Source organism: Trachurus japonicus, chromosome 12 (assembly GCF_045865225.1).
Source record: "Trachurus japonicus isolate A0001 chromosome 12, Traja_1.0".
Taxonomy (NCBI): Eukaryota; Metazoa; Chordata; class Actinopteri; order Carangiformes; family Carangidae; genus Trachurus; species Trachurus japonicus.
In genome coordinates this window covers 29,413,665-29,438,628 of record NC_140918.1, presented here as the reverse complement: position 1 = coordinate 29,438,628, position 24,964 = coordinate 29,413,665, and the positions used below count along the sequence as shown (strand labels likewise).

General features: G+C 41.5%; 1 protein-coding gene across 2 annotated transcripts in view; it reads right to left on the bottom strand.

The window, feature by feature from the left end:
• Positions 1-11,061: 11,061 nt before the first annotated feature.
• Positions 11,062-24,964, bottom strand: part of dcc (DCC netrin 1 receptor) — a 346,433-nt gene continuing 332,530 nt past the window's right edge. For both annotated transcript variants that reach the window (XM_085794193.1, XM_085794194.1), the window contains exon 29: positions 11,062-12,498. In XM_085794193.1, coding sequence (XP_085650319.1) covers positions 12,409-12,498 — 90 coding nt within the window. In that variant the 3' untranslated portion in view covers positions 11,062-12,408. The remainder of the gene's footprint in view (positions 12,499-24,964) is intronic.

Sequence of the window (24,964 nt, the reverse complement as noted above, 5' to 3'; positions counted from 1 at the left end):
TGACTGTAAAAAAGAAACCGTGAGAAGTAATGCTACACTTTAAAAATGGAGACAGAAGTAGCCTATTTGGGTTATTTGTGGTGCTGGTCGTTTTATTTCACATCATCTGTATTTACCACTCTCTGCAAATAAGAGATTTTGAAAATAAAGCGCTGCCGCAGAACTAACTAACTACGGCAGCCCTTTTAGCTCAAACTTGTGGCAGACACCAGGCAGTTGGTACAGACCAAGGTCCAGCCGCGTTCACATAACAAACAGACCACACCAGAGGTCAGCTATAGCCCCTTCAGGCCGGTCTCATTGTGGACGTTTTGGTGAGCAAAGTTCATCTGGGCTGACTTAAACACTGCCAGTGTGAAAGCACCCTAAACTTAACAGTTGGACTGTCAGGTGGAAGGTTTTCAATTGGACCCAAAAAGGCAGGGGAACAACCACATTATATTACACATTAAAATGTGTCTGTCTGGAGAACATTGCAAAGGTTTAACTATCACTGCCATTACACCTTGTTTGTGGATATGCATTTGTGGATATGCAGTAAAAGTCTGATAAACAGAGAGCTTCTGTTCTCAAACAAACAGACCAGATTAAGATGTTAATACATAAATAAAAATAGTTTCATGTAAAAATCAGTGTTTCTCCATCAGAGACAGAACATCAGGGGAATAGGAGGCTGTTGCAACATTATATTCCTGCAGATCTGGAGGCTGCAATTTCAGAACTATAGTTTTTTTTTTTTTTTTTTCTCGCAATTGGCTATTTGGAGCTGAGTATAACCCTGTGTGTTTGTATCAGCACATTCAGAGAACTGTGCACTGTGTACAACTTATAAAGAGAATCAGTGGGAAAAGAGAATGTGCCCCAGGATGGAAACACATGAAAACTGAGTAACGTATTGTAACTAGAACACTTTTACAGTGCATTTCACCAACTATATAATAATTAGGCTTTTCACTGTTCACTAAAACAGTATATATTATAAATAATTAAGTCTTATTCATTGAAGTTGTAGGATCTGAGGAGAGGTGGAGTTGTAGCCTGTACATCTAATAAATTCAAATTGACACTGACTGAAATATGTTACCAAACGTAGGAAGTTATAACCCTTAACTTTTTGAAATGTTTCATCTCATGTAAAATGAATATTCACTGTTTCCTCCTGTCCTTCAGCTTTGCGTATTTGTTTTTGTCTTTCTAGAGTATCTAATCACCTTGTCTGGTCCAGCAGGCTGGCAGGCAGCAGCTGACGGCTGACATGTCAACGTGGAGGAAGGAGACGAGCCGTCAGTTTATTCTGCAGCCTTGTCTTCCGTTAACAATCAGCTCAACACAGGCCACCTCATCATCCTGCAGACAGCAGCTCATCAGTCAGTCTACAGAGGAGACGCTACAATCAGACAGTGGAGGAGATAGTAGAACCAGACAGGACCAGATCACACAAGACACTAGAACCTGACAAGAAGAGAAGAACCAAACACCACAGGAGGTAGAACCAAGCAAACACCTCCAACCTTTACCTTACAACAGAAGCCTCTATAGTCTCAGGGTGATGCAATGTCTATATTTTGAACTTACTGCTGTTGCATCACCTCTCAATGTACTGACCTTGGACCAGCTTAATTGAGAGAGCTCAAATATAAAAGGATATATATAATATATGTAAGAATAAGGAGAAGAGTGTGCCCAGATGGAAAGTCTGCTGTACAACCATAAATCAACTATCACCACATGGAGACTCACCGAGGGCCTGAAGATCAGTGGAATGGTTTAAATATTGTTTCACTTCCCTGAACCGAGTTTCAGATGAAGGGTTATTCAGGTGTCAGTCTGTTGTCTGTTGACAGCTCCTTTCATGCACTGACCAATTTTGAATTGTGTGATATTTTACTTCCTCAGCATGTCTTCCTTCAGACAAGTAGAAATAAATGGTAGAAATCCACTTTATCTGGTCATTTTACTTCATTTTGTCTTCTTTCATTGTTGATTTCTCCTAAAATCAACAAAAGTTGGCATGCTACTTTGGCAAACTGTGCCCTGCCTGTTGTCTGACCCATTTGTCATGTCAGGTATCATTGTGAAGCTCTCTCTCTCCTGCACAATAGGCTCCAAAAATGGCTATTTCCTTTGTAACACCAAATCATAAAAGTACGGTTGACAATAACAATGGAATTTTACAATACAAATCTTTACAAGCTGTTTTCTCAAAATGCAATTCTCCTCATACTCTGGGCCAGAAATCTCCTCTTCAGCAGCTACAGACACCAAACCTTCCAGTTTCATTTGTCTCTATGTTCTGAAGGTTTCTAGATATCATTCACAGCCTGATTTATACAACATTTCATTCCTAAAATATTAAATTTTTTAGGGCTTGTCACAGTATTTCTCATTTAAACAGTATCCAAACATCTCTTTAGTAAAAACTTTTGACTCTAATACGGTATGTCATCAAAATAAAACAATAATTTTGAAAGTACCTTCATCCATTGTTCAGCTTTCTGTTCTGGAAATGTATGCAAATTAGTGCATATTTAATTAGATTTTGCCTCATTGACAAATTTAAAAATAAAATTTGACAAAACTTGTGATACAAAAAATAATTGTCTTAAAGGAATAGTTCACCAAAAAATGAAATTCATGCTGATGAGTACTCCGGAGTAGTTTTTTATTCCCCAAAGTGCATCTGGAGACCTGGGAGGCCGGTTCGTAGTCCAAGGAAAACTTATAGGGCCCGACACAAAAGCGTCCCTAAAGCTACACAAAAACAATTTAACATTCCTCCACACTGCTCGTCCACTGCAATCCAAGTGTCCTGAAGGGATATAGTCCAGAGTTTACTCGAAATTACATGATTTAGGACATTTTTACAGCCTAAACAGTCCTGTATTGAATTTGCCTGGGGCGCACTCTCATCAGCATAAGGGTGAGTCACTAATGCCTGAATTTCGTTTTTTTGGTGAACTATTCCTTTAATGTAAGTTATAAACTTGATGGCGGTATCTGTTAGTTTAAAGTTTTACCTTATTCATCCATAGTGTCTCACCTTATAATCATGTGACTGACGATATGTAACTCTTGACCTTAAGGTCGTAGGTTGGATTCCCATGTTGACAGCGCTCACATCCCAGCTGTGAGGAAATGTTCCACTTTTCATTGTTAGTGTGTTATTAGAGCTGCTGATTTCCCTGTAGCACCACACTGGGGACAAACTCCACAGATGAGTCATCGCTGTGATGTTTGTTGTGCGTTGTTGTGATCACTGCAGCTTCTGGCCGAGACCAGCAGAACCACCTCAGCATTTCATACACACACACACACACAAACACACAACAACAAGAATACTGTCATTTTATCAGTTACCAAGCAGCATATTTGCTTTTGTATCAAAACTTTATTTATCAAACAAAAAGAATCCACAATTGAAATAACATTTCTATAAAAAAGGACCATGGGACTGTTCTACAGTGCATTACAAAACCAGCAATTGTATACAACATTGTGGATAGAAACTTCGCTTTACTTCATCTGAGATACATCGTCATAATCGTCGTCGTCATCACCATCATCACCTTTTCTCTGCTTCACTCAAATGAACAGAATGTACACTAAAATATCGCAGTCACTTCACTAATTTGGTTATGATGACCGCAGGACGGGACACGTTTTTTTAAAGGATGGAGTCAAAGTGTTTTTTTTTATTCCAAGCTGACCATCTTTCGGATCCTCTGTCGAACAATGATGTTCTGGAAATGAAGTAATTGTCTGTGTGAGAGGAGATAAGGGCCGTTTTAATTCGGCCCTTTTCACCCCAGTGAGATGAGGTCGAAATCATTTTCAAATTTTTTTTTCTACACCATTATTTTCTTTTTGTTAGCCGTCAGCCCTGGAGCCGACAGAGTTAATTTCACACCGACATCAGGACACTTTCAAAGTCAGCACATCTCTGACCAACTTCACTTCATTTTTTATTTTTTGACCATGTAATTTGCCCCTTTTTTTTGATCATCAGTGGTTCCCACACAGGAGTAAAGCGCCCAAAGAAAGAAATTAATGAAGTTGAGTTTCCCTTTGAAATGCGAGAGCCTAGTCTCCCCAGTCTCCACCTTATCAGGTCTGGTTCCTGTTTCTGAGTTTCACACAGTCACCACAGGACAAGTTCACAGGGACTGGAGTCTTCACGGACAGAGAATGAGGTGTTTTTTTTAAAGGTCCATCATTGTGCGTCTCTGCAGGTTATTAGTCCATTACCTGCAAATCATATTGACTGTTCTTCTATGTATATAGCATCAGTTTTTGCAATGATTTCTTACCCTCCAGTCAAACACGTCATTGTGTGGTATAGCAGTTGAGAGCAGGGATTATGTTGAAACTCTTGGTGCTGCATTCAAGGATGCTCAGATAACTGAGCACTCACGATCTGTGCATTTCTATGTACATAGATTTTGACACAAAGTAGAGAGATCAGAACTGGGCCAATATTTGTGTCCAAGTATGACTCACTGGTCTGCAAAGAGTATTTTCCAACACTTATACACTATTATATTGTTCTATGAATAATGCATAGGCCAATATTTGTTTCTTGATGTCTGTATAAACTTTGAAATTTGGCATTTATCTCAGAAGACAAATTATGCCACAGGTTTAATATATGAAAGACAATGCAAACGTCTAATTTCTGATATCAGAGCATCCCTGAACACACCAGAAGAGTTTTAAAAACAGGCGCTGCTGTCTGTTGCGTTACCTTCAACAAAGTTGACTGGGATTGATTTTCAAGTCTCAAACACCTCAGTCCCGCCCCCCCCCCCTTCCAGACTCCGCCCCCCTGTGCCCAGATTAGGACTTCCTGACTGCAGATGGAGGTCGGGGTGTTCAACACAAAACTGACTTGAAAATATCACAGACCCCGAGGTCTGTCGTTATGTACAGGTTCTACTTAGAAAGGATAACTGCATAGATGAGATCAATCTACAGATGTTAGAGTAGTGGTGACTGTGTGTCCTCAGAGAGAACAATTATGGTGGCAAACCATTCATGTGCGACCTAAATGTTTCATTAAGAAATATAAATAACTGTTCTACCATATCATTAAAAAAATACTGAAACCTTTTAAGGCAACAAACTAAAAAAGGAAACTAAACCAAAACTCTGAATGGCGCTTCAGTCCTCTTTTCATTTTGTTCTTTGCTAAACTAAATTTACATCTGCAGAAATATCACATGGTTATAAATAATAGTTTTAAAGAGCACTCGAAATAAAGTGATAATAATAATAATAATAATATATTAAATTTGATTATAAAAACTTACTACTACTCTAGTGATACTGTACATTGTAAAAAAGCAGTTTTCAGCAATGTAGTTCTGCTGCAGCAATGCTTTTCTCCACAGTAAAATACACATGTAGAGCCAAAGAAAGAAACAAATCTGGCTGAAGGAAATACCTTGTATCGCCATGGAGATGAAAGATGTGGTTCAACATTTGGAGTATAACCAGAAAAAAAAAAAAAATCAATACACACACACATCCACACAAAAAAAGCTGTGAATGATGGTGTTGTTTTTTTAACAGTTAGTTTGGAGAAGGATTTTTAACTCTGCAAGGCTGATTGTTCTGTCCCTGCTCTGGGATCAGTTAAAGGGACTGGAGGTTTTCTCTAGGTGTGGTCAGGAGCAGGCGGTGAAGGTTGCTTATTAGGTTTTGGACCATGTTTGTCTTCACAATACGTCATCAGGAGTGACTGGCAGCTACAGCGAGTCGCTATCTGAAAGTGAGGAGACGGGCTAGACAAGAGGAAGAAGAGACACGACAGAGACGAGGAGTTTGTTTTTCACCTCTGGAGACAGTTGTTGATGCGTAAAGGACTCAGCAAGACTTACAAACAGCCTCATTAAGGAACCATACCACTATTTTTGGATTCTGCATTTTCCACATTATCCTGTCAGTGTTTACATGAACACACTTTCCTTCATTCTGCTTATGTTCCATAAAAATCAACGAAACCTTTGAGCTCATCAGTCAGCATGTCTACATTAACTCTTGGTAATGTTGCCACAGATAAAACCTCCTGCATGTCTACGTAGAAACTAAAGCTCTGTTTCTGCCAGTTTTACATTCAGATGCAGAACAGGCTTCGATTGCTTTTGTGTGTCATTTCACTGCTATAGTGAAAACACGACACTATCGAGACTTTATAGCAAATAACATCTGACAAACCAACTTCAAAGGGATCGTTCAACATTTTGGCAAATTTGCCTATTGCCATAATAGCTGTAGTTTTAGGAGTAGGTCATTACCTTTAACTGTCGATGCAAGCCATTTTTAGATCAGCGGGGCAGAGACGCGAGCTGCTCAGCTACAGTAACACAACAGAAGCTCATGGCATTTCTGTTTCGCCACGCTATGAGATGATATGGAAAACGTAATAACGTATAATTATGTAACATTACGACACATGAAGCAAATACTCAGAACTACTTTTGCTTTTGAAGTCACTCTGCCGAGCAGATGTGTGGGGAATGTAGTTCTGGCTACGTATTTACCTCGAAAACAACTCTGTCTTGTAACGTTCCATTATTATCTCATAGCGTGGTGAATGTGCAGGTCATAACTTGTCCATGGGAGCGTTTTGGAGTTGCTGGATTGTGTATTTGATGAGTTTTATGGGGAAATGTGAAAATATCACGTGCCGTGCAGAGCTTACGTCTCTGCCCCGCTGATCTAAAAACAGCTTGCACCGACTATTAAAGGTAATGGACATAGCGATTATGGCAATAGGCGAATTTGCCAAAATGTTGAAGTATCCCTTTAACTGACAAGTTTTGTTCTACTTTATTTTCTTATTCTGCCTCTTTTCAAGTTATTTTTTCCCTGTAATTCACCAAGGACATGTGGGATGACCCTGCTCTCCATCCTCTGGGTTGAATGAGGTGTATCTGACTGGGAAGGATGGAAATGTTGCGCAAGCCGCTCACCATCTGGACCAGAAACATTGTGACGGACAGGCTGGTTCTGCAGCGTGATGTCTCAGGTACAGGATGATCCCTGTCATCACTAGATTTGGCACGGCTGATGTGTTTCTGTTTGCAGACAGCTGCTCAAAAGCCGCATCTGTGCCACTGAAGTAACAACAACCGGTTTTTCTTTCAAGTCTCTGTTTAAAAGCAACACGGGGGCTTCTGGGAAAAGCCCTCAGCTGAGCAGACGTCTCATCTGTTCCCCGTGTGGTGGAGGCATAAATTAACATAACACAGAGCACATTTTAACATTTCACAAAGACTTCAAATAAAGTGACAATAACGAGAAAGGAAAATAACGGCGTGGTTGAAAAGTAAAGGCGTGATGACTGTCTTATTAACCGGTCTTGACAGCAACAGACACATAAGGGTAAATGAATTATCATGAATAACATGTCTGACGCGGGGAATGTCAGCAGGTGCATCTTGACGTCTGTCTAAGTGAATGGCGTTAGATGAAAGGTGAACAGTCAATTACCGGCTCAGATCATCGGGATCCCTAAACTGAGACGATTGTTAGATGGCAGCGTGGAGACGTCTTCCACTAACAGATGTTAATCAGATGATTAACTGGGACTGCACTGCCTGAAAAAGCTTTTTTAGACTACGTAGCCTGATTTTTCACTGTTGTTGCATCAACAGATGCTGCTGCTGCTGCTCTAGGTTATGTAGTAAACTTCTTCTGAACTTTCCAACCCAGCCGTCTGTTCGTTGGGATCATCTCCATCGCCTTTCAGATTGATTTCCTTCCTTCCAGGCGCCAACTGGTCACACTTCTCTCCTCTGAAAATCACATTTGCAGAGACTTGATGCTAAAGGTCTTTTTGGATGCAAATATATTTCAGTCTAGCTAGGGAGCTTAAGTGGGTAACCTGTCAGAAGAACCACTGGTTGGGGGAACACGAGGTCCATCGCAGTCAACGCGTAATGTCCTCATGTGGAATAATCGGTTTCTCTCACCTGCTGTTATGCCCTTGTTTTTAATGGATTCTAATTGGTTCCCCATTTTCATTAAACCATGAAATAAAGGAAATGTCACAGAGGCGATGTAATTAAAACACTCCCTGTCTTTTGAATATAGCCCTGTGGAGAAAATGATGGCTATGTGACAGTTCTGTATTTCATATACTAATCTGAGGAAGGGTACAGTTTATGTCAACTGTCATTTCTGGGCTGAGTAGAAACATGATTTGTGTACATTATTATTTTCCATTTGTTTGCATTGGACTTAATTGCATTTTATATTTATCCATACTCAACTTTTTTGAGCTGTGCACACAGAGTGGTTTTAAAGGGACATATTATGGAAATACCACTTTTTGAAGGCTCTTTAATATTTGGGTGTTTGTCTTGCCTTCCGGCCCCCAAAATATGATAAGTGGCATTGATGTAATCTTCAGGTTCCCTAGGTTGAAATTCATGTGGTTTTATGAGCTGTTCCCTCAGATGTCTTCCAGTGATGTAACTAGGATTTGAATTTGCATAATCCCACCCCTACCTGGTACCAGTAGAAGGGGCGGGGCAAGCAGTGGTTCATTTGCATTTAAAGGGACAGGCACTGAAACCAGCCGTTCTGAACAGGACTGTTTTTTTTTTTTTTTTTTTAAAGTATATTTTTTGGCTTTTCATGCCTTTATTCGATAGGACAGTTGAGAGTGTGACAGGAAATGGGAGGCAGAGATGGGGGGAATGACATGCAGGATAGGGCCGTCCGACGCGGGACTCGAACCAGGGCCGCCTGCAGCGAGGACTATAGCCTCAACACATGGGGCGGGTGCTCTACCAACTGAGCTAAACACCGCCCCGAACAGGACTGTTTTGACACCTGGGAACTATTTGAATTTGTGGAAAAGGGGCACCGGCATAATACAGTATGTCTCCTTTAAAACTCCACATTTTATTTCCTCTGTTGGCACTCATATACAGGTGGATGGAAACATGGTTTGGTTTGTAGTCAAAATGCTGACAAGCTCTTTGGCTGGAGGCGGCCAATCAATGCTGTTTCCTGTTCTACTGCATCAACAGGTCTCATCTATCCAATGGACACAATTTATCAACTAACTGCAGACATTTGAAGTAGCTTTGAATTAACATGTTACATTTCCTGTTAGTTTGCAGTCCAATTGTGTGGATAATGGTGAACTTGATGAGCTCAGACATATCTATGTAAGACTTGTACCGCCATATCGATCTCTTAGACGTAGCCTACGTAGATTCATTCAGCTTCTGCTCTTTGATTTACATAGTAAGTAAATGAATATCCACCTGGAAGGAAGGAAATCCCTCTGAGAGCTGATGGACGGCACGAAAGATCACTACTAGTGCTGTCGTTTAATGTCATTTATATTTAACAGGTTTAAATTTGCAAAATCCCATTTAGGTCTAATAATCCCATCTGCTTTCATCTTTCTTTCCCGCTGTGACACTGAACCGAAGAAATCCCTTGTGTCAACAGGCCATTTAATTTAGCATTTACTGTTACAATTTGATTTTCCTCCTCCAAATCAGATTTCAGTCTGGCCTGGCAGGGCTGGATCGTTCGTCTGCTCCGAGGGAGGAGGAGGAGGAGGAGGAGGAGAAGAGCGACTCAAAGCGGAATTAAAGTTCAGACTGGATGTACGTATATCCCAGAACAGGCTGATGAGTTTGAGCTCCACATCACCCGCCTGCCCGCTCGCATTCATCCCTCCATCCCCCCTGCTGGTTTCCACAGAGACGGTACCTCTCCATCCCCTCTGACCCTGGGACTTCTCCCGCCGCTGTGACAGCTCGCCGAGCATGAGCTTGAATCATAATATCTGAAACGGTGTTCTAATGAATTCCCGGCCTGGTGCCTCCGTGCCCTCGCTCACATGCAGAAACTACCGCTGAAGACCAATACGCACCTCTGTCTCCGCTCTCTGTCTCCCTCAGGCTCTTCCCTTTCATCACACACAGATGAAGGTCGGCAAATTACACTGTAGCGACTGAGGTGACACAGTCAAATATAGAGCACGCTGAAGGCCTGTTGCTCTTTTTCTCTTCAGCCGATTTTCTGCTTATCTGAAGTAAACACAATATTATGGCTCGAGACCACACCAGTCCACATGCAGGGGCCGGTCTGCTGCTAATGAATTCCTTCACCAAACGATTTCATCTCACTCTGATCCTCCAAATCAGGTTTTTCTTCTTTCTGCTGTTGATACCGATATCGGTGTCGGCGTTTTGTCAAGAGCTGAAAGGTGCTGCTCTCTGCATCCACATCCTGACTGACGCACTCTGAAACCAAAACCCTGCAGGTTTGATTCCCTCATTCAATCCTGTAAAGCCTCCGAGTACGAAATATGGCACAAAGAATTCTCTGTCACAGTTAATGTTACTGGTTTTCATGTTGGTTTCTGACAGCTGTAGTAGTTCTAGGTGGAAATGTCTGAAAAAACCCTGAATAAAAAAAACTAAACTAAAAAAAAAAAAACACATACAGTACACAGAGTTCTGGCAGATGTAAAAATACGTGACTTTGTGGCTTAAGCATCATTTGTATTAGTGTTTTTTGTCCTTCTTGTTTTTGTATTAAAATGAAACCACCTGAAGTCAGCTCAGTGTGAAGCCGGTGGCTCTCATGATTTTCCCATGTGGGCGAACGAGGATCATGGAGGTACATGTGTTCATCTCATGACGATAAATATGGAGGCCCAGTGACAAACACACTTCACCTTCAGTCAAATACACTGAAACTGCAGTCAAAGAATGAATGATCCACCCACTACCACTGAATAATAACAATAATAACAATAATGATAATGATGATGATAATGATAATAGTAAGAATAATCCTCCTCGACTCTGTTGCTGTAACACCTCCTTCACAAATAACAGTAATAATACCACCTTTTGTTGCTTGTTGTTAAACTGTAAACAGAATCCAGCCAGTTGCTTTTCATGTATTGTGAATCTGAGGTTCAGAGAGAATAACACGGTTTTCAAATTGATGATTAAACATCATATAAACTGCGTTCTGACGATGCTCATAATCATTTTTTACTATAACCTCCAGAACGTTATAGTCTCACTTCAGCACTTAGCACTCCAACCAGCAGGGGGAGACCATGCACTGAATGTGACCTGCAGACAGTGGTATGTATGTGGCCATTTGAGAATGAGGTGCTGAAACTGAATTCAAACATGACTATATCACCACATATTATCAAAAAACCAACCTTCATTTGGACAAGATGGGTTCTACTGATCCAAATCTGGATTTCTTTTGTTTCATACAAGTCATCAGTTGTTCACTGACTCCCATCCATGTTTAGGACCGAGACAGATTTAAACAAAGGACCAAGACAAAAGGAAGTTACGATACGTTTTCCAAAGATGGAAATTTGGCAATGACTTGAATCTTTGTGGGTTAGGAATAGAGTTATTTTGGATTATGGAGCCGAGGGTTTTTGATACAGTCATTTCAAACTAGAAAAAACTGGATCCAGATCCAGATAAATAGGACTAGTTGAAGCACAATTTTCTGTCCAGCCAATATGACAGTTTTAGTCCCTTTATAGATTTTTTTAAACCTCGGGACCCAGAGGTGGAATGGCTGTATGGATGATGATGAATTCAGTGAAATCAATCTTTCATTCAAGGGAAAATAAAGAGATACTGAGGAGAACCAGGATCACAGCCTCACCACAACAGACGCCCTTGGACCCAGATGAGGAAAAAAAAAAAAAAAAAAGTTTTAGTGAAACTTTGGTGGCCGAGGATGTTCTCTGTTTCTTCCTGGTTCTGGTAGCGTTTTCATACCGTGAACAGATTCTGTAACTGCCCCGCACCCCCAGTCCCCCAACGCAGGAAGAAAAAAGAATACTTTCAACAGTAATCATGAAAAAGAGAGCGAGGTACAGTCACAGTAACCGAGTTGTGGAGAACTCAGCGGAGGAGCACGCTAATAAATACCATGAAGAAGGAACAGCAGGGCTCTTATAACTTTTTTTTTTTGTGATAATCCTTTCCTCCTGTTTCGTTATGTCGAGGCGGTAGGCATTGGGTTTTTCTAGTTTTGTTTTTGAGGTTGGAGGATCTGGAGGAGTCTCAGTTTGAACTCCTCTATAGAAACCCCTCAATCCTTGTCCTGTTCTTGGAGTTTGATGCTGTGCTGCTGTAGTGTTTATCCTCCGTTACATTCCCCTCTGTCCAATCCCCCCCCACCCCCCACACAGTAGACACCAGCCAAGACCAGGAAAAACCAAAGCAACTAAAACCCAGCACAGAAGGAGGTTCCGCGGAGGCGTTTTCAAACCCAGATCGATCGACCTGTTGCCGCCAGAGGTTGAGTGGACATCAGCTGACATCAAGGCTTGAAGGAGGGTTCTAGACTGGAGCGTGGCTGAGGGCGGGGCTGGACTGGGATCAGAGGTTAGAAGGCGGAGCCGGTAATGGCGTTGAGCTGCTTCATCAGTCCCTCTAGACTGGCCATCTGCTCCGATAGGTCGTCCTGCTCGTACACCTGAAAGAAAAAAAATAGATGTTACACAGGATGTGATGATTAACTCATTCAGAGTCTATAGTGTATTTTTTCACTGAGTGTATTAAAGCAGAAGTAAGTGATATATTTGTGTTAATATAAGTCTTAAATAGTTATATCTTCCGACAACCATCACTTACATAGAGTGTTTGGACAGAAACACGGGTCTGTCAGTCACTCTGCTCTGCTCTGAGCCGAGGAGAAAACTTTTCCCGTATCCTACAAGTTTTATCCAATGAGGAAAGAGAATGGCATGAAGGGCTGTGTGCAGCCAAGGGATGCGCGTGAATGTGGTGACGTAGGGACGAGGACTGTTATGGTGCGTTCAAGGCAGCCCGTAACTCGTGTTTTTCCGACCTGTGAACTCGTACCAGTTCGATCTGGTACGAGTTCACGAGTCGGAAGTTACGAGTGGCCGTTATAGTGACTTTCACAGGTAAAACAGGTCGGAAAAACACGAGTGGGTTGCCTGGAACGCTACAAAGTCGTAAGTTGTGACTTGAAGCTGTAATTTACGGTTTCAAAAGCCTGCCTGGAAAGCAGCATTAGCCCAAACGACCGGATCGCTTACTTCTGCTTTAATCCTTCAGCCCTGTGATGCACAATCAACTAACTGACATCCTGTTTTTCAGGGCAACCTGGGCTTTCTGAATATTTCATTCTGTAGTGGTGTCATATGAATGTAGAAAAAGGTATATGACTAGAAAAAGGAAGGAAAATAGAAAAAAACGGAAAATATATGTCACATATATTTGTTGTAAACACACAGAAAACGATTACACATCTTTTTAGACACTCAATTGTTCTTTGAGTTCTTGGGATACAGGGGGAAGAGTCAGGGCTCTTACTATGATAGAAAATGTATTATTAGCTTAATTTACAAAACAGTCCCACTGGCCTGGCATGAAAACAGTTTCTGTCTGCAATGAGGCAGAGAACCACATCACAGGCCTGACATCTCCATGGGGTGCACTGGCTTTGTTGTCTTGTTTCCTGCAGTGAACAAACTTTCTCTTCCACATGAGGCCCATGTCTTGGTCTTGACTTGCACAAAATGTGTAAATAGCAATATTATCATTACTTATTGCATTTACATCTGATTTTCTGATAATTGTGATCATACAAGGCGACAGAACAACCATTTTGATTTAAATGAACACTCCTTGGCACATCGTTTGAAGGCACAGGGGTCTCCTATTGGACATAGATGTTTGAGGCAGGACTACTCGGCTTCTGGGCCAGCCACAGACACACCAGTGGACCGAAGTGTCCCGCTTTCAATGAAAGAGAATTACGTTGCGAACGAAAACCTTCAAAGGCTAAAAACGCTTAGAAACATTAAAACTATTGGTTGTTGCCTTGAATGTTCTTTATAGGGATAGTTCAACATTTTGGCAAATTCACCTATTGCCATAATCCCTATAGTCACAGGAGTATGACTATACTGATAATCGGTGCATGTTGTTTTTAGATCTGCAGAGCAGAGACATGAGCTGCTCAGCGAACACAATGAAGGTGAACGGTACAGGTCCCCTGTCCCTCATCAAACTCATCAAATACACAAACAACTCCATAACGCTCTGGTGGACAAGCTGTGCCCTGCACATTCACCACGCTTGAAGTAATTGAAAGAAAAGCCATGAATCACTATTGTAGCCTGAGTGGTCATTTCATCCTAACCCTGCTGTGACCATTCCATGAACTCACTGAAAACCTTTTACCTGAACTGAAATACTTAAGAGTGATACAAAAGGAGCAGATATTTGAATTGAGTCTGCACTGCTCATGCTGAAGGAAACAGCTGAAGTACATCTGAAGCAGACAACGGCCAATGTGACCAGTCCTTCAGTCAGCAGTGTGTTAGCAGCTATCCAAATCTGATCGGATCTTTTCAGAGGTTACAGAGGTACAGGCAGAATGATAATATACAGGCTAACAAGCTGTCCTCTGCTCAGGTAAGTCAAAGCGTTTTTACACCTGCCTTGTATAGTTCACTTGAAACAAACTGAAATTTGTTTCCCCCCTTGGTGCTGACCGCTGGGCAGGTATACAGCAATTAAGCTCAAACAAGCAGCCCGAAGCCCAGCTGAAGAGGTGGTCTTGGTGTGGTTCTGAACAAACCCTGGTAGGGTTCGTTTGAGGTCTGAATGTGACCCGACCTCGATCCGACTCAGTTGCAAAAAGTGCACAGTGCAAAAAGTGCACAGTGCACATAAGAACACACTCTCTGTGAGAGCTTGAAACTTACACACTGATTAATAAATGTATTAAAGGAGACATATTCTGCCTCCTTTCCACAAATTAAAATAGTTCCCAGGTGTCTTAAAGACATGTCTGTGACATGCTTTGGTCAAAATACCTCAAGGATCAAACATCACAGCTCTTTTCATCCTCTCTAAACAGCCCTGTTCAGAACGGCTGGTTTCAGTGCCTGTCCCTTTAAATGCAAATGAGCCACTGCTTGCCCCGCCCCTTCTACTGGTACCAGGTACTGTATGCCTGGTATTATGCAAATTCGAAAACTGATTACATCATTGTCAGACAACAGGGAACAGCTCGTAAAACCATGTGGATTTCAACCTAGGGAGCAAGACAAACACCTGAATATAACGTACAGTATATTGAAAAGCCTTTAAAAAGTAATATTTCCATAATATGATCCCTTTAAATGGGAGCTCAACGGTGCGGATCCCTTTGTTATTTATTTTTTGACTAATAGTGTTTTTAGATCTAGCACCCTAGTAGACGTCTTTTCTTCCACATGCAAAAAGAGCATTGTGAAAGCAAACCACACCAGCCAGAGAAAAAAAACCATTCTATTTGTTCTGGACTAAAGCAAGTGAATGGACTTTCTAGGTTTGAAGATGCCTTTATTGTCCCTCCGTGTTGACCACATCAAACATGCTGGAGGTGTTGCTATCACAACACTGCAGGTGTTTCAAAGGACAGGACACACTCGCAGTGTGAACGGCTGAACTTTAATCCTGCAGATATTCTGTGATTACTGTGTAATGGCCTGTTTGGTCCAGCTATACAAGCTGTCTCCTCTGACTGAGTCGGCTTAAGTGCCTTCATCTATGTTGCGGGTGTGTGTGTGTGTGTGTGTGTGTGTGCAAGTGACAGGCAAGTGCTCATCCCTCACATATACACTTTCTCAGTGGGATTCTATTGAGTGTAGCTTTCATGCAGAGTTTGTCCTTGCACTTGAAAAAAAGTATTCAATATTCTCCTCGGCACTGTGGAAAACCGATAAAGACACACATTTCTCACACTTATAGGCAAAGGTTTGTGTCAGCGCACACCAACTTTACTTGTAGTGCATTAGTATTGCAAACCTCTTTTTCAGTCATTATAATGCAATGACCCTACATAAATATATGCAGTCTAAAGAAAAGGTCACTGACTGAGGCACTGCCACTAAGTGCAGCTACCAGCTACTGTAAAATTGTCCAACATACACAGACGTCAGCAAACTGAATCATCCAGCAGTACTAGTTTTATTTGTATTTAATCATCTGTACATATAAATCCATCTGATTAAGTAAATAATTCCCTGTTTTGTACTGTAACAGTGATTTTGAAATGTTGATTCTCTTGTATTGGTTGTCGATATTTCTCTTTTTCAACATATTCCACTATGACAATGTTGAAATGTATAATAGAAATAAACTGTGGTTCTTTGTTTTGATTATGCACTTTGTTCTCAAACTAAAAACAAACACGTAAAATAGTTTTTATGTGCAAAAAATCAAGTCATGAAAGCAGGTGAATCTTGAAAAACACCTCAATCAACTCTCATTCTGGTGGACTCTCCCTCTGGAGAGGCCTGGTCCTGCTGATCCACATTTTAAAGTCAAATACCAGTGTGGTCTAGTTAAAGCTTGTGACCAGAGAGAGCTGTGTTTGGATCAGTTTTCGACCGGTTTCCGCCTCAGGACAACTAAACTCCCCCTCCAGTCATATATAGATTTTTATATCGCCTTCATTTAAAACATCAATGGGGCACAATCACAGCAGGACACAGCAGCGGGGGCGGCTGTGGCTCAGGAGGTGGGCTAGGTCATCCACACCGACTCCCCCAGTCCACAAATTCAAGCATCCTTCAGCAAGATACTCAACTCCACATTACTGCTGTCTGTCTCACCAGTATTTGTAAGTGTGTACAAAAAGGAAAGAGAAAATGCTTTGAGTGGTCGGGAAAACAACTATATAACAGAGCAGTTTAGCAAACCACCCAGTAGTTTACCAGCCAACAGTCAGGGTCTGTCTCATGTCTTTCCTAGGGATGGTGAGTAGGTGCTGCACCATTTTGGTCCGTCTTCACACTACATGGTTCAAGTGTCCCAATTCCGCCCTCAAGTGGCACAGATCATGAACTCGTTTTAGTGGCTTTCTCTCGACTTCTGTGACTAAAATGACATCTAGTTTGTTACCGACGGCCGTCTGCCCGACTGCACCTGAATGCAGCATCAGTGTAACGCTCCATTCCTCCTCACTGCGTTACCGCGGTGACTTTTCACAGACGCCACCTCGACCTGAGCCGACAGCTCCGGTGTCTCCGCTGAGTTTCCGTGGGTTTCCTACCGTCACGACATGGCAGCCAGCACCGAGCTTACCCGCTCCATGTAGATATGAACGGTATGAACGGCAAATTCAGAGCTGAAAGGAACACTTCAATTTGTTGATGGGGGGGATTACTGATTAATGAAAAACAGACTTTTGAAGTAAATAATCGATTTTCGTGAATAGATAACAGGAGAAGTTACGCAATGTCCCTTTAAAATGTGATCGATATTCTGTACACCTCTAAAAATGCTTCGGAAAAAAAATTGCTTGACATATTATGTCCATTTTGTCAGAGTCCATGTTGTTTACCTGCGCAGTTCACAAGCTTATGCATTGGGTGGCCAAACCACACAAGCAGGTGTAAATGCAGAAATCAGATATGGCTCACTTCTAATATGTATGTATATGAGTATGTAAAGACACAGTCAAGAATTGGGCACCAAGACTTCTAGTGTAAAGACATCCAATAAGACACCACAATCAGTCCATGGATTCTCTGAAATCTACAGATCTCTGGTCCCTGTGATGTATAAAGTGCACATTTGCTTTGTGTCCCTCCTTGGCCACCGTGCCTCTCAGAGTTGAATGTTTTACCTGCAGCATGCGAGCAGGAGAGTAAAGCAGCATGGTGTCCATATGACATCGTCTCACTCATTTAGTAACAGTGCAGTGAAATGAGCAGATCCCTGTCCCACACTTTGTTTTATGACCAAGTGGCTATCCTAAGCTACAGCGTGCACCACATACTGTATTAGCCAAGGTTAGCATGCTGAAACGCTACACTTGGAGGTTGAGCGTGGCAAGCATTACAATGCTGACTTCAGCATGTAGCTTAGAGTAGAGCTTAAAGTAATTACATTGATAATTACCCAGCTGTCAGCTTCATCACAGATGACTTTGAACAACTTCAAATCCTCCGAACCTCTGCAGTTAAACAAGCAGTCAGCCCAGAGATTTACTGACCGTCTGGCAGCTCGGTCACAGTGAGTCCACATAGGTTTGACCTCCGCTGCTCTGTCACACTCCTTCAACTCAGAGACAGAGGGGAAACCTCACTGTATGCACGTTCCGTTTCTTTCTAAACTAACAATATGTTTCTTTGAGAGTAACAGAATGAGATCTGCACGATATCAGAAAAATGTTCGATGTGCAATAACACTGTTCAGTATTGTGATGAATATATGACTTGCGTTGAATAAGTAAGGGATAATGTATAGTTCGGAGGTTGTTATGGAGAAATAAACCCCGACAGGCTGTATGGAACTGTTCCATACAACATGAAGGGGTTAATTAAGCAATATATCACGACAGGCCGTGGTATATGCTCATTATACCACGGCTAAGGGGCGTTGTTCGGCCCGACGCGAAGCCTTTATTGGTAACCGTTATAAAACGGTTACCAATAAAGGCAATATGAAAGAGGGATACGCAATCAATTTCATGTAGTTTTATTCAACCAGAAATACATATTATCCAATAAAATAGCCTCACTGTGAAAAAAATAGTCCCACCTCTCCAGACGTTAGCTCCTAGTTAGCTCTGCATCTCGTCTTTTCCTCCGCTTTTTTTCAGATGAAAGTCACTGCTCAATCCCCTCTACCATTGTTAACCCTCCCCAGAGGTGAAAGTTCACCTTAAACATGTGGATTCAACTACTTTAGTCCGTTTTTTAACATCGTAAAAACATCAGCTGTCTTGGGCTACGGACTGCAACAGTCCGTTGTCATGGATACATGACAACAACTTCCATTCATACCAGTCATACGTGCCTGACGCGGAGTGATAGCTTACGCTGTGATAAGGCTTTAGAATAGTAGCGTGGTATATGCTCAATATACCACGGTTAACAACCAATCAGATCGCCGGATTTCACCTTTCCGTTTTATAATTTCTCCATAACAACCGACCAACTATACATTATCCTGCTTATTTCCAGTTTACGAGTGAAATAATCAATTTGAAACATAACAATTAAAGGTAACAAACCTACTGCTATGATTATAGGGATTATGACAATGGGCCAATTTGCCAAAATGTTGAACTATCCCTTTAATGCAGGGGAAAGGAGGTAGTCACATGGACTCACAAACACTCATACACTTGCACTTATGTATTTATTTCTTCACTTCACTTCACTTCTTCACTTATGCAATTTTAAATTTGATTTATTGCTGTTTCTTATCTGTGGAGATGGCAAAACTGTTGCCCCAAGAGTCTTTTTCTAGAGTCTGTTGTATAGTTTTTATAGTGGCTTTGTTGTTTTACCTGTTATCATCGTTGTGCAGCAGTGCTGTTTTGCCTCTTTGTCTCTTCCCCTCCCTTACCTTAGTGCCTGCTGTGTCTTTAAATGTCAAGCACTATGCTGTAAAACCATTTGGCCATTTTGGGACAATAAAGATTTACTTTACTGTAATCATGCAAGTTGATATTGCGATGGTGATGAAAATAAGATTAATCGGTCAGCCCTAAACAGAATAATTAAAGAAATATTCTGAATATTCTGTTTGAGCTAATAAATCCAACTTGTTTAATTTCCTGTGTGGCTTTATCAACGAAGGACATAAATCTGTCTTAAATGTCTATGGAGTTTCACATTATAGAAAGAGACGGGTGTTCTTTATCTGTGTAATAGCCACAGAATGTGATCCGTCCACCTGCCGCCACTTTCATCACCACAGGGATTTTCCACTTTCCACAGACTAAAAGGCTTCTATAAAAAAAAGAAAGAAAAAAAAATCTTGAAAGTCTATAAGAACCCCACAATAGACCAGTGACCTCCTGGTCTTGTTCGTTGACCCATAAAAGCAGACAGCATATGAGCCCGTGAGTATTTCTATCTGATATCCTGTGGTCCCTGTCGGCCTCCTGACCTGGATTCATACCCCGCTACAATCAGTCGCAGACTCGTCCCAACACAGTGGGGCGAGCACAGCACCACTTTCACAATGACACAGTTCAATCTAAAAGCTGTTCACATGTCTGTCCACAGACTCCCATTTATCCCCTCGACTGAGCCTTCATGTAACCAAAGTGTTAGACGTCCTGCTGACGGAGCAGGGACAGCTGGAGCTGTTCAGAAACACAATCTACGTATGAAGGAGAACTTATTCTGAATTTGAGTATTAATTAAGACAAGTTGCACCACTTAGACTAATTCTGACTACTGAGGAGCTAAGCTATCATTGGCCAGAACTATATCACCGATCTAGATTAAAAAGTAAATTAAACAATGTTAAATTAAAGAAATATACTGTATATTTGACTAGACACTTGATCAAAATGCTGTTTACTAATGCCTTAAATGGGAAGATCATAATATATTATAATAGTAATTAACTAGTGTTCATAAGGAAAACAAGAAGAAAAACCATGAGAATCCCTGAGTGACGGTTAATAAATGATACTTTTCTGTTGACTTTAAGCTAATCATAGTGTTTTGATTATTCTCTTTAAATATAACTGTTTCCAGGGATATATTATTAAAGCAGAAGTAAGCGGAATATTTGTGTTAATATAAGTCTTAAATAGTTACATCTTCCGACAGCAATCACTTACATAGAGTGTTTGGTCTGAAACACGGGTCTGTCAGTCAAAGTTTTCTCCTCGGCTTACAGCAGAGCAGAGTGACTGACAGACCCGTGTTTCAGACCAAACACTCTATATAAGTGATTGCTGTCGGAAGATGTAACTATTTAAGACTTATATTAACACAAATATTCCGCTTACTTCTGCTTTAAGTGTCTTACTACTAAAAACATTGCTGATGCTATTTTTGTTATTGAAAATACAGTTAAATGTGTATGTTCTACATGTATCCTTTGTAGAAAGAACAATATTACTTGCCAAATGCAGGATTTACCAGTGGGATGTCGGCTATAAGCAGAGGTTTACTAGAAAGAGATGAATCAGTGAGGTCACAGAGAGGCAACATGTGTTAACACATGTAGCTGAGCACAGTAACAGGCAGCAGGATGGAGGACTAAGCTGAGCCGTGTGACCGGGGACAAGAGGCTGCTACAGGAAACCCAGACTGAAGATCTGAACAGTTACTGTAGACAGCTTTCAGTTTTCACACCTTGTGCTTCAGCACCTAATTAAAAACTCCTAACCAAAATGTGCCGTTCTGACAAAAGAAAACATTTTTTGCACTTAGGGCTGTAAGAGCATGGAATGAACTTCTAGAGGATGTAGTGCAGCTCCGTCAGTGAATTCTTTTAAATATAGACTGGCCAAATAAAGACTTATAAAGTGAGGTTATGACTTTTGCAGACTTGGAGTTTTTTATTGTTATGGTTTTTTGTTTTGAGGTAATGTGGGAGATTACTTTTGGATTATTTTGTCATATGTATTTAAGTGATATTATGTGTGGATTATTGACGTTTTTAAAAGTATATTTGTGTTTGTTTTTTGTATGTTGTCATTATCTTAAGTCTGATGTTCTAAATGTCATTAAAAAACAATGGCTCTGGCCAATCAGTGGCCGGCAGACGGTCGATGGCGGTTTAGTATCCTGACAGCTTACTTGGAACTTTTACGGTGGCAATCCCCAAAAAAGTACCAGGTACCAGGGACTATAACGAAGAATAAAAAAAAAAGTGGGTTGAGTGGAAAAGGACCAAAAATACATCTCCCACATACTTGTTTCTGTACTGAAGCAGCCTGCTTGGGGGTGGAGTGGGCAGCTGTGTGGTAGGTGAAGATTAGGTGAGGGGGAAATTAAAGTCAGGTCTGGTAGTTTGGTTCACGAGTTTCAATTCTAGACTTTACTCTGTCAGGATGAAGCCAAATGCCTCCGAGCCATAACGCTGCATTGTTATTAAAAAAAACATCAGCAACAATGTTGTTCTGTTTGACGTGTTCCTCCATCACCATGAACACAATTTACTTAAACTCAGTCCCACTCACACACACGCACATCACTGCTACAGATTTACATGCTTCTTAAAATAGTAAAAGGAAAATGCTCCACTTCCTGAATAATGTTTGATAAAAACTCCAGGAGGTGAAAAATGTTTTTTTTCTTCTTAAAAATCATTTGTGAGCTGTTAAAGACTCACAGCCACAGAGAGTTCTCCTCTGCTGCTTCAAATACCTCACTGGTGTTACAACATCACCATAAAAGCACCATTGTAGTGTGTTTTACTCACCCAGTGTGTCTCACTCTATTAACTAGCCCTCAGTGTGTGTGTGTGTGTGTGTGATGGATAGGCCAGGGGGCTGATGGGAAAAGACTAGATCAATTACAGAGATAGAGCAGAAGATGAAAAGAGAAAGACCTGCTGACCTTTACCACCCTCTCTCTTTCTCCTCTCTTCCATCTTTCCATCTCATTTTCTTCTCTCTCTCTCCTCTTCTCCACTTTCATTGCTTCTCCTTCTGATTTTCTTTATCTCTCCTCCTCTCCTCTCTTCCTGTTTCTCCCTTTTTTGTTCTATCCTCTCTCAGCCTGAAGCATCCCTCTCTCACCTCCTCCAACCTTTTCCTTCTTCCTCACTTACACCTCTCCTCCTCTCTCCTTTCCCCTTTGCTTATTTCATCTCCTTTTCTCCTCCTCTGTCCCTCCTAAAGAATCCCTCTGTTACTGTTGCCGTGGCAACGCCTCCTCCTGTCCTATTGTCATTGAGTCACATATGAATATTTAACAAGTCCTTACGTCCAGCATCCCTCCACATCTCTGCCTGTCCTCCTGTACCTTCCCTCCCTCCCTCCCTCCCTCCCTCCTCTCCTTCTCCCCTCTTCATCTCTTTCTCCACTCTCCTCACGCCTACACTCGGCCTGTTTTTCCCTCTTCCAATTCTCCCCCTCACCCGTTCCTCCCTCCTTTTATCTTCACCATTTGCCAATGTCTACCTCTCCCTCCTCACCCTCTTCTATATTTTCAGGTCTTCCTCACCTCCTTGTCCTCCTATGTATTTGTTTCTCCTCTTCCTCCTCTAATCCCTTTTGTCCACCTTTCTCTCCTTCCTGATTCCTCCTCTGGTCCTCTTTCTCTTCTCTATTTGTCCTCCACCTCTTCCATTCTGCTCTTTCTTACACAAACACGTCCTTCTTCATTCTCCTCTACCTCATTCCCTCTCTTTCTAATCCTCCCTTTTATCTCTCCTTCCTCCCACCTCTTCTATCTCTACACCTCCTCCTTCTCTTCTTTCTATCCTTCCTTCATCTCCTCAGTTCTGGTCACTAATTAACTCTGCTGTATTCTCCAGCAGAAAGGCCACCTACACCATGAAGAGAAGAGAACAGTTGTAGTGACAAGGCTGTACAGGTGTGTGTGTGTGTGTGTGTGTGTGTGTGTGTGTTTGTGTGTGTGTGTGTGTTCCTCCCACCTCCCTCTCTTCCTCAGACTGTCTGTTCCTTCTTTGCTTGTTCCCTGTTTCTATTTCCTGAATGTGTTTCTTAATATTTAAGAAAAGTTTTGATGCTGTAACGGATCTGACACCTGGAACACACTCACACTCCTCCAGCTGTGTCCTTCAGCTTCCATTACAGCTCTACTCCTGGTGTAAATGCTGGCTGGTTAGTAAACAAGAAACACAGAAATACAAAAAGAACAGGAAAGTCTACATGTCTGTCTATATAGAGATGCTGTATCAGGTAGTTGTAGAACCCATCTGCAGCATTCAAACACAACTGAATGTCTCACTCTGGACATATTGTGCAATCTGCAATCCTCTAATAACTCACATTGAAGGCTGCTGATTAAATATCACAGATTTAATATGTGAGCAGCTCATTAAGTCTTTTCCTCCTCAAATTTTCATTTGAATTACATGTCAGGATCAAACTGCCCCTGTCTCCACAAAAACACCTATAATTATTAAATCAAAGAAAACGACAGAACGAGTACATTTTGAAACAGTTTCCCTTTCCCCTTTCACTTGTCACTGAGGCATGCTGGTGGAGTGAACTGTGTAAACCTTCATCAGCCCAGATTATGTCATATTGAAATGTTTCCAGTGGCTCAATTTCACCGTTTGCCTCTGACTTTTAAAGGGATAGTTCAACATTTTGGCAAATTGGCCCATTGCCATAATCGCTATAGTCATAGCAGTAGGTTCGTTACCTTTAATTGTAGGTGTAAGCTATTTTTAGTACAGCGGAGCGCAGCAGCTGGCTGCTCAGAGCTACGCTATGGAGGCTAAGGGAATTTCTTGGTTTCCCTCATTAAACTCATCAAATACAAAATCCCAAAACTCCACAGCGCTTTTATAGACAAGTTGTGACCTGCACAACCACCACGCTATGAGATAATGACGGAACGATACGAAACGGAGCCGTTTTCGAGGTAAATTCATACAAAACCGCTGATGCGCGTTGCGTTCAGGGACAGTTTTTCAGCAAGCAGTCTCCGTATTTACCCTGTATTTACCTCGAAAACGGCTCCGTTTCGTATCGTTCCGTCATTATCTCATAGCGTGGTGGTTGTGCAGGTCACAACTTGTCTACAAAAGCGCTGTGGAGTTTTGGGATGTTGAATTTGATGAGTTTAATGAGGGAAACCAAGAAATTCCCTTAGCCTCCATAGCGTAGCTCTGAGCAGCCAGCTGCTGCGCTCCGCCGTACTGAAAATAGCTTACACCTACAATTAAAGGTAATGAACCTACTGCTACGACTATAGCGATTATGGCAATGGGCCAATTTGCCAAAATGTTGAACTATCCCTTTAATGCAAAACGTGCCGGAAGATTTGACTTTCCTTAACGGTAGAGTTCATTTCATTTTGATTTATTCCATTCTTCACACGATTGCACATATTTACATGATGTTCACATAATCACCATGAATGAAAAGGAGCAGGATGAAGAAATACCTATTGTACCTGCCACTTTCTATAGTTATAAGGGTTAACCCTAACCCTAGTTATAATTGCATTGGCTTAATA